This window comes from Adiantum capillus-veneris, chromosome 10 (assembly GCF_014529385.1).
Source record: "Adiantum capillus-veneris isolate H3 chromosome 10, ASM1452938v2, whole genome shotgun sequence".
NCBI classification, from domain to species: Eukaryota; Viridiplantae; Streptophyta; class Polypodiopsida; order Polypodiales; family Pteridaceae; genus Adiantum; species Adiantum capillus-veneris.
This window is the reverse complement of record NC_140940.1, coordinates 10,206,362-10,215,682: the sequence shown is the minus strand read 5'-3', so window position 1 is coordinate 10,215,682 and position 9,321 is coordinate 10,206,362. Positions and strand designations below refer to the sequence as shown.

At 43.0% G+C, this 9,321-nt stretch overlaps 1 protein-coding gene across 1 annotated transcript; it reads left to right on the top strand.

Annotated features, from left to right (window-relative positions):
- Positions 1–1,157: 1,157 nt before the first annotated feature.
- ETG1 (E2F target protein 1 (ETG1)) lies at positions 1,158–5,590 on the top strand. The gene is made up of 14 exons (XM_086521056.1): positions 1,158–1,433; positions 1,678–1,746; positions 2,237–2,281; positions 2,366–2,473; positions 2,581–2,712; positions 2,821–2,877; positions 2,951–3,058; positions 3,186–3,359; positions 3,729–3,941; positions 4,030–4,238; positions 4,321–4,456; positions 4,549–4,773; positions 4,864–4,931; positions 5,015–5,590. The coding sequence occupies exons 1-14, from the start codon at positions 1,272–1,274 to the stop codon at positions 5,133–5,135; spliced, it is 1,827 nt and encodes a 608-aa protein (XP_086377182.1). The 5' UTR covers positions 1,158–1,271; the 3' UTR covers positions 5,136–5,590.
- Positions 5,591–9,321: the final 3,731 nt, after the last annotated feature.

The following is a 9,321-nucleotide window of genomic DNA, read 5'->3' as shown; positions in this document are numbered from 1 at the left end:
TCTTCTATATTTGTCTTGTGTGTTTTCTGTCAGGCAGAGAGGACATATACTCATAACACTAGATGTTTCGATTGCACAAGCACGACTCTAACTCGACAACACTACAAAGTCCGTTATCTACATCCAATTCCCCATGCCTATGTGTTTGCTTGGTGCAACACATAAACGCTACGGGGTAGGACACGGCTTTCGTTTTTTATAATTCTTGGAGAGACCACAATGCCAACTCTCCACCATATTGTTGTATGGCACTTCTACATGACGTGCACTGTATACTTCGCACTTTCAGTCTATGACGTTTCATTGCAAGACGATATGCTTAACTATCCACATTGCTTTTTTGTAGCTTGACTCAAATATTGGTATGTAGATTGGACAATCAAAAACCAGCAATATATTGATGCATTGTGTAACATAATTCATGATGAAATTGTTAATCAAGGGTCAATCTCCACCATACTTTTCTATGGAACTTTTGCATAACGTGCACTGTATAATTAGCATTTTCACTTTGTACCTGACTGCAAGACAAAATGTTTAACTATTCACATTGGTTTTATGTAGCTTGACTCAAACATTGTCCTCCCGCTTACACAATTGGACGACACCCGTACACGTCGATATTGCAATTCAATTTTTATAGTATGTTGATTCTTTCTTTTTTTCTTTGAGTCTGCCAAAGCTTCCTTAAGTTTAGTTTAGTCACATATTTGAACATGTCTCTCTCTCTCTCTCTCTCATGTTCTAAGAGAAAATAAAGGAAAATTGACTATGCTTGATTGAGAATAAGATGGGTCCACGGTCTAGACACTAAATAGTCGATATTACTAGGCTAAATGGCAATCTGCAAACAACTACCGAAGTAGGTTAAGCTGCAACCCTTTTGCTTGGGACTTGATGAGCATCGGAAAGAAGCAAGTTGTGTCCCATAGCACTCCCTATACAACAAAGGGCTACTAAACAGAGTAATTGGTTCTACTCCTCTGCTCGTGTTCCACTACAAAACCTGAGGCAACATCAATTGAAGCCAACTAACCAAGTAACCGCGCTCCAAAATCTATCAGATTATGTATGACGAAGGCCCACCAAGCAAGACCATCCGAAGAGACCTCAAAAATCCTTCCACCCGAACTGAAGAACTGCCATATAAGAGAGAGAGAGAGAGAGAGATTTGGCGGGAAAAGAGCGCGGGAGAGAGAGAGACGGTTTTCACTTACCACCATTACTGTGTGATACGCAAACCCCAGGGGGAGAGAGAGAGGTTATTAGCCATGGTAGGCAAGGCATACGATTGTGTGGCGAATCCTCTGGGTGCCGTTCGCTTTCTTTTCGACAAGGTCACCGGGCAAGGGCCGATTGACGGGCATAGTAGCGACTGGGGTGTGCACCCTCTCTTCTCTAAGACGGTGCTGGAAGATGGTGCTCTTTCCCAGGTAAACTCTTTCTGCATTCCACCGGAGAGGTCCCAATCGAGGGACTCGTGCGAACTAGTGAGGACCTTCGGTTTTGAAAAGGAGGAGGGGGGATCATGGATTCTGACCTGAAGAAATGGGCAGAAAAAAATGTGTTGCGATTCACGGATGGCCCCCACTACATTTACCCAAGCTTCGAGACCTTTAAAATTCATGACAAGCTGCAGATTTACATGCCTTCACTTTCTAAACTTTGTGCCTACAGGTCCCGGAGATCAATGCTGGTCCTTTGGATACCATTCCGATTCATTCTCTTGTTCGTTTTCGAGGAATGGTTGGTCTTCTTCTTTTTTGGTCTATGTTTGAGATGTCTTGTCTTGATTTCTGCTGAAGTTGGTGAATCATTTGCCTGCTTTAGATACCCCTTCTTTGAAGCAAATGGGTTCGTTTTTGTCTCTCTTGTTTCATATGCAATCTTAATTTCTACTCTTCAAGATGCTGTAGACTTGCCAGAGTGCTATAATTGCCAGGGAGGTTTGATGTTGCCCATCAAAGTATACGTTTTTTTTTTGCAACATTTATGGAATCTTCAGTTTATCACATTTTCACTTGTAGTCACAGTTTGATGTGCATAGCTTGAGATCCACACGTTTTGTGCTTAGCTTGAGATTCAGAGGTTCTATATGCATAGCTCTCTCAAGATCTCTTTCACATATTCTAGATGATCAAGCACGTGTTCTTGTAGTGTCAACCGTGATGAATCGATCTAGTCATTTGGAATTTGTAACTATATATATTCATCAAGCTCTACATAATGATTGCAGGTTCAAGACATGTTCAATGTCGATTATTATGTTGGAGCTTACAAGGTCTTGCATTCAATCTATTCATATGCATGAGCAGTGCTCTAGGAGCCTTTTCACATTATTGGTTTTGAAAGTAAAACTTTTCAGGATGGAGATGTGTGGCGCACAACCAAGTATTCCGATGTTGCTGTGGTGCCTCCTTGTTCTGAGGCCAACATGCGAATATGGGATAGGAGGCCTTTATACTGTGTTCCAGTATATATCCTAGCTTTATTCTGCCACATGGCCACACGCATATTCATTAATATAATGCATAGACTGTAGTAGTACTGAGGGTTTTGATGTGCTTAACACAATTGCAGGTCCCTGGAGAAAACCTCTGGGTGAAGAATGCTTTCAACCTTCGGGATTCTCAGATTCCTGTTTCACCTGCCAATGGAGACGCTAGCATGAATCAGAAAAGAGCTCGAGAGGAATTCCGGATGAACATTGAGGTAGGCTACATGTCAGTAAGGCAGCTCAACAAGTGGGCTGGCATGGTGTTTGAAGCGTTTGTGTTTCTTGATGCTGAGCTTGCTCAATGAATGATAGTCCTGTGACAGGATATGGACACCGATCTCCTTGAGACAAATGAAGGGCCAGCCGAGAACAAGCGATCGGTAGGATGATGTGAAGTATACGACTGCCATCTTTAGAGGAGCAATAGCTGACATTGAGTTAGTTTGATGGCAGTGTCGAGGTGCTACCACATCCAATGGGGAGGCAAAGTCACCATCCCTTGAGCCTCATGACCTTAACATACCGCTGGGGGAGAAAAATCTAGTCCCCTGTGTCGTCAAGGTAATTACATGATTAGTGTCGTTTATCAGTGTCATCAAGACATGGCCATGACATTAATCATTGAAGCTGAGCATGTGGGACTATTCTGGTTGTGCGATGATGGTTGTTGACCTCAAAAATTATGCAGATTTATGACGGCTTGGATGCTGATCTCAAGCTGAATGACATTGTGGAGTTCTTTGGAGTTTTAACCTTTGATCCCGAACTCACCAGGCATCACGCATTCATGGGAGAGATTCTAGATGGTGTCCAAGAAGCCTTCTTGGATGAAGATATCTCATCACAGTTGCCTGCAAGCAAGGTAATCTAGGTCACCCTTTGTCAAATGTCTACTGTTACCAAGAAACTTCTCATTTTCCTCTTGCTCAGTAGTTTGTTATTTTGCGTCTTCATAACTTAGGAAATGACATGTTCTAGTGGAAACTCTTTGTTTGGATATATATATTGAAGCTCATGCAAGTATATGGTTAAGTTTTTCATCTCTGAGCTAGCCAAAAAGTTGGTACACTATCAATGTCGATGCGTGTGGTGCGTGGTATGTTTGGAGCACATGTATACTAGCTCTACACTGCCTACTTGGCACCAAGGATATCAATGGGATCTTGTAGTATTATACTTATTAGCAGAGAGGGTTTATGTTACTTTTGTAAACAATCTTTGATGTCAGCAGGTGCCCCGTCTCCACTCCATCTTTCATCGAAAGCTATCTAGAGACAATTTGTTCCGCGCAATGCCTCGTAATGCCCCCGAGTGCATAGATCTTGATGCATTCAATAGGTCGAGTTTTGCGGAGCTGCGCACTTCCCTAGTGGCAAGGCTGACTGAAATCTTCGGCGGAGATGGTTTAGCTGCTGAATACCTTTTACTCCATCTTCTTTCTCGTGTCAGTTGGTGGATATTCACATTATTCCATTATGTATTCTCAGTTTTCATGCGCTCCTCTTATTTCAAAGGTATTTAAACTTTTACAGGTCCATGCACGGGTTGAGCCTATGGCTGTGGGAAAGCTCTCTCTTAATATTGTGGAATCAAGTGCGTCGAGAGAGGGAGTTTTTCTTCCTGCAACAATGGTGTCACAGGCTATAGCAGCTCTTTTACCACGTTCTCATTTGATGCCTTTATCTCTGGAGTTTCTCAATGAGAAGCCGATCGCTCCTCGGAAAAATTACAGCAGCAACAGGTATACATCGCTATCTAACCCGAGTTAAATGTTTTATTCAGCCTAGCCCTTTGAATGGCATACACTAACGGTTTACTTGTAGACTTGTAACCGGCGATTTGCAGCTTGCGGAGGGAACGCATTTGATGCTTGATGAAACTGCTTTGAAATCGGGTCAATTGACTGAGATTGGGCTGCAAAATGTACAGTTCCTGAAGAACTTGATGGAGTGGCAAAAGGTTAGCAGATTGCGATTAGTTTTATTTGGTTTCCGACTTAATTTGTAGGTTCCATAATGGAGCTCATGGAAACACCGAATGTTTGGATTTAGGTGGAGTATGATTTTGAGTTCTACAAGATGGAGATGCCTGCAGATGTCCCGGTGCTTGTTTTATCCACAGCGAGATCCAGATTGTTTCCGGCAGATGTAGTTCTCCCTCTAAGACCAACCCTGAACTTTTCGTCAAACTTATCTCCTGATTTGGTTGCTAAGTGGCGAACGTATCTTGGGGCTGCGAGGGCGGGCGATCATACCATTGACCCTTCCATCCAAAAGGTAACTCAATTCCTAAGGGCTGGGTCTTTTAGAAATAGCTAACAAGGAGAAGGCTAAAAACATTGTGTTCTTGCTTCGTATGATGTGCAGATACTGGAAGAGGACCTGGTTACTGCACGACAAGAAGACCGGTCAATTGGCCCGGAGGTCTTTCACCGGTAGGAATTTATGTGAAGTTAGGATAGTTGGAGTTAAGTTATACCTTTGCCCCACGTTTGAACAAGAGTTTCTGGTGATGCAGGTGGCTGACAATGGCAAGGCTGCTGTCCGTAAGCTATGGGGAATCGACTCTCTCGCTAGAGAGATGGCAGATGGTGAGGGAGCTGGAGAGGAGGCTTGCCGAAAGGCTGAGAGTGTGCTAACCAAATCTTTGATTTCTCTACCCAACACTAGAGCCTGGGACAAGAAAAATGCAGTTTGGTTTTTCCCTGCGTCAAGCTTGACATGGTCAGATTGCAGACACAACTAAGGCACCTGCAGCTTGTTTTGTCTCTCTATTAAGCTTGGCATGGTCAGATTTCTGACACAACTAACCAGCTACAGCTTACAGGCTCCCTGATTGCTGCAGTTGAAAGGAAAGTGCTGTTTGTGATGCGTACTTGTATATAGCTCCTTAAGGCCATGTATGATCTGACAAGCATGGGAAAGCAAGACCTTTGATAAATCTCCTTTATGGGCAGCATTGATTGCAAGTGAGTGTGAGGATAGAGAGTAATGAACACAATGACAGCTTCAGATGGCCCTCTCTCTCTGGAGAGACTAGGCTATCTCTCATTTGTGAAATATATGATTATTCAGGCCATTGGTTGGTCTTGTAGTAGTGGTCTGACATCACGATGGTGGGGTGTGATAGTCAATTGCTTGTAGAAAGTGTGAAATTGGTTGGCCACTTCAAGGTCTATTTGATTCATGTTGCTCAGGTGCGCTTGGGTTTGTATTAGAGATGGATCTACCACAAGGCATTATGACTAATCTCCCCATCACCTGGCAATCAAGTGATTGCTCACATCAGTATTGTGGACGTCTTGGTTAGAGCCTATTGAACAAATATGTTCAAGAGCCAATGTCTTAATCCATTCTCATAATTCAAATAAGGAAAAGGGTGAAACTATGGTGGGACTAAAGGCTATGGTCACGCGAGGCTTAGTTATGAGTTATTGATAACTAAGCCAACTATGCCTAGACAGAGCATTAAATGAATAATTAAGCTTCTTGCATGTAACGCGAGGCATTATTATTCATTCATCCTCCCAACCAAGTCTTGAACCTTAACTATGCCAAAATCGGCATAGTTACAAAGGGTGGGCAAAGTTATTCATTTAGTGCTCCTTTTTGTGTGTGACCAAGAATGAGGCATAGTTAGGGCAGTTTTGTACAAGCGGGGGTAGCATAAAAATTGGGTGTTTCATCTATTGACAATAATCCGTGACCCCTAAGGCCAAGTTCTTTGAACAAGGAGGTGGAAAAAGAGGAAGGTGTCATGGAGAAAAGGGACGTAGATAAAGACAGTTTTAATGCTACAAGTGTGGCAACCTAGGGTAGTTTTTTCGAGATCGGTTCTTTAATAGATGAAGTTAGTACATGGAAGAAGCCTAGTGTCAAGTGTGACCATTGAGAGCAAATACTTGATCCAATCTCTCAAAGCATTTCTCCTCTCTCTAATTTGTGAAGGCTTTGTCTAGCTTGAAAAGATAGCATACAAACTTTGCCCGTTTTTTGCACGGCTACGACGGAATCTAGTTGGGATGTTGCAACTTTAGTCGATTAAGAAGACACTAAACCTTGGTTTTTATTTTCTTTGGTGGAAGAATCTTGGAGCAATCTTGCTTTGGTCATTGTGAGAGAATGAGCAATGTGTAGAAGTAGCATGTGAGGGCAAGAAACATGAGCACCGCGTGGAGGAAGGAGCATGTGAGGGCAAGAAACATGTGTAGCAAGGAAGCGGCATGATACACCAGCTAGTATAAATATAGTCTATGCTTAGTGCGAAATGGGTTGGTAGTAAAGAGGAAATTAAAAACCTTATCAGTAGTAGGTGTGTTAAGTTTTAGAAATTGGGCTTATCTAAACTAACATAATATGGTGGAAGGGGGAGAGTCCTTTACATGTCAAAATTTGCGACATGAAGGGTAAACTCCAAAACTAAGAGAAGCCTCTGTGCACGCGATAAAGGAAGGAGAGAGAGAGAGAGAGAGAGAGAGAGAGAGAGAGAGGCATGAGTACTCTGCATGGTTTGCAAAACTCCACTATGCATCATGTTAGTATCAACCACTATGACTGACAATCCTTGCTATTGCAGACGTTCCCACTGTAGCTGTTAGGTCGGGCCTCAACATTAGTAGGTCGTATATGAGATGCTTGAACGTTATCAAAATTTGCTCGAACTTGGCTTTTCTAGCCTCCCCTATGATATCTGCATATACTGCATCATCAAGACTACGTATCGCGAATAGATGTGTCAACACCAACATTGGGATGGCTACGTCCCTCTCACCCATAGGTGGAACTATGCGTCCTGGCATCAACTCATCAGTCTCTAGCATGAGTATATCAAAGAACTCCATGTCTGTCATCTCTACCTGTGTCTCTAGGGGTCAGACATGCTCTACCTTTGCCTACACAGACTTTGACAACATGATGTGTCTCACTAGAGCATTACCGCTCTATTTCTATCTCTACAAAGTCTACTGGCATGTCTTGTATAGCTAAATACTTTATCTCATGAGCATGGTGGAACTCACCCATGAAGGAGACATGTCTCGTCTCTCACTCAAAGCATTCCAACAACAAAACCGAGACCATGTCATCTCGAACTTGAACCAAGCCACTTTATGGGCTCCTCTAAAAATTACTAATGAACCCCAATGCATCTGGAAAGATTGCTCTCTAAGTAGATTCTGACATCCACAATTTGCTAACTGTTTTATTGAGATCAAGCTCTCTCTCAGTTGAGGGACATATCGCACATGTCGTAGCATGTATGATTCACCACTGGATAATAACAAGCAAGCATCTCCTACACCTGCAATGTCAAACGCCAGACCATCAGCCAAGTGTAGACAACCAAAGCTCCCACTAGAGAAGGTGTTAAACCAGTCTCACGATGTGGTGTGATGTGGAAAATTGCATCTTTGTCTAGAAACCAACGTCGTGGGGAGAAGTTTCACCTCTCAAAGACATGTAATTAGGAGGAACGCTAAAGGCAAATGTGACATCATCTTCACTTGCATATGAAGCCACCACTCTAGTGTGCGTCAAAACCTCATCTACATCTCCCAGAACTCTATGATGTTGTCTCATATGTCTAAAACAACGGTGCCTTATGTGCCCTATGTGACCACCATGCCAAACTGGCAACAAAGTGGAAGATCACTCACCACTACACAATCATGGAAATCATGATCAATTGCATCAAAGTCGATGCTCACGTATGCATAAAATTAACTCCACAATTTGCAAACTACAAGCGCACAATGTGGCACAAACAACTCAATTGAGCATAAAGCGCATAACCATATACGCAAGTAGTGAGCAAATTAGCTCAAAATGGATCCCACAAGAGATTGCCTGCAAAAATCTGCCAAAACTTGTGAAACTTGTGACTGGCAAAGTCTGTAGCCAAACGAGTATATGCAATCCTCACTCTTGGGAGAGTGGGTACAAGAACACTAAACTGTGTCCAAACTGACAAAACTTGTCAAAGTGAGTGAACACTCGATCACTGTCAAAGTGGGAGTCAAACACGACCTCTAAACCATTACAGAGTAAAACTGTAGACACGCATAAAACATGGCAAGAAACTGGAAAAAATTTGGCGGAGCTTTCCTTGAAAACTGAATGAAAACTAAAAAAATCTCACCAACACCGTATAACAAATCCACAAATAGTATACATGCAGTGCCAGAAGCTTGGCAAACTGGCCCACTCTTAACGAGTGGCTCTTATGGACCTGTACCTGTCCAAACATGCTGTAAACTTGTGAACTTGGTACCTACAAGCTATACCTAGCTCAAGCTGTGTTTGCAAATGCATACATAGCATAAGATTGCACAAAACTGTGCTAAAACCACTCTTTGGATTGGCCCACACAATCATACATAGTCTGCATTGCAAGAAAGCACAAACTACGAGTAAAAATTTGTTGAGAAATTGGTGCACCCTATGTCGTCGACCAATAAGTAGGTCAGTTGGAAACCAAGCGCAAAGCACAACCAGTTGCATGTGGTCAAAATCGTCGTTCGAGAGCCACCCTTGTGGGAAAAATTGCTTCAAATGGGCCGTCGGAGCCGCTATCATATTGGTATGTGCTGTCGAAGCTGGAAGCTAGAAAACCGTCAAAGTCAAAACGTCATGGAGACTATGTCAGAGCCGGGCCACTCTGAATGGGGACTAGAGGAGAGATGATGCTACTCTCTCTTGTTTGTCTCCTGTGCTGTGTCTAGGTTGGAAAACCGGGGTACTTGGGAAGTCTGTTGGAGCCAAAACGGCTTCAGAATGAGCACGTGGGAGGGGCGTCACTAGCGAATCTACACGAGAGGAGGGCCAGGC

Bases quoted from the DNA above. Each gene is read 5' to 3' on its own strand.
- ETG1 (XM_086521056.1), top strand. From the start codon at position 1,272: ATGGTAGGCAAGGCATACGATTGTGTGGCGAATCCTCTGGGTGCCGTT. The intron at 3,360-3,728 runs GTAATCTAGGTC...TGATGTCAGCAG, and splicing joins CACAGTTGCCTGCAAGCAAG to GTGCCCCGTCTCCACTCCAT. The intron at 4,239-4,320 runs GTATACATCGCT...GTTTACTTGTAG, and splicing joins AAAAATTACAGCAGCAACAG to ACTTGTAACCGGCGATTTGC.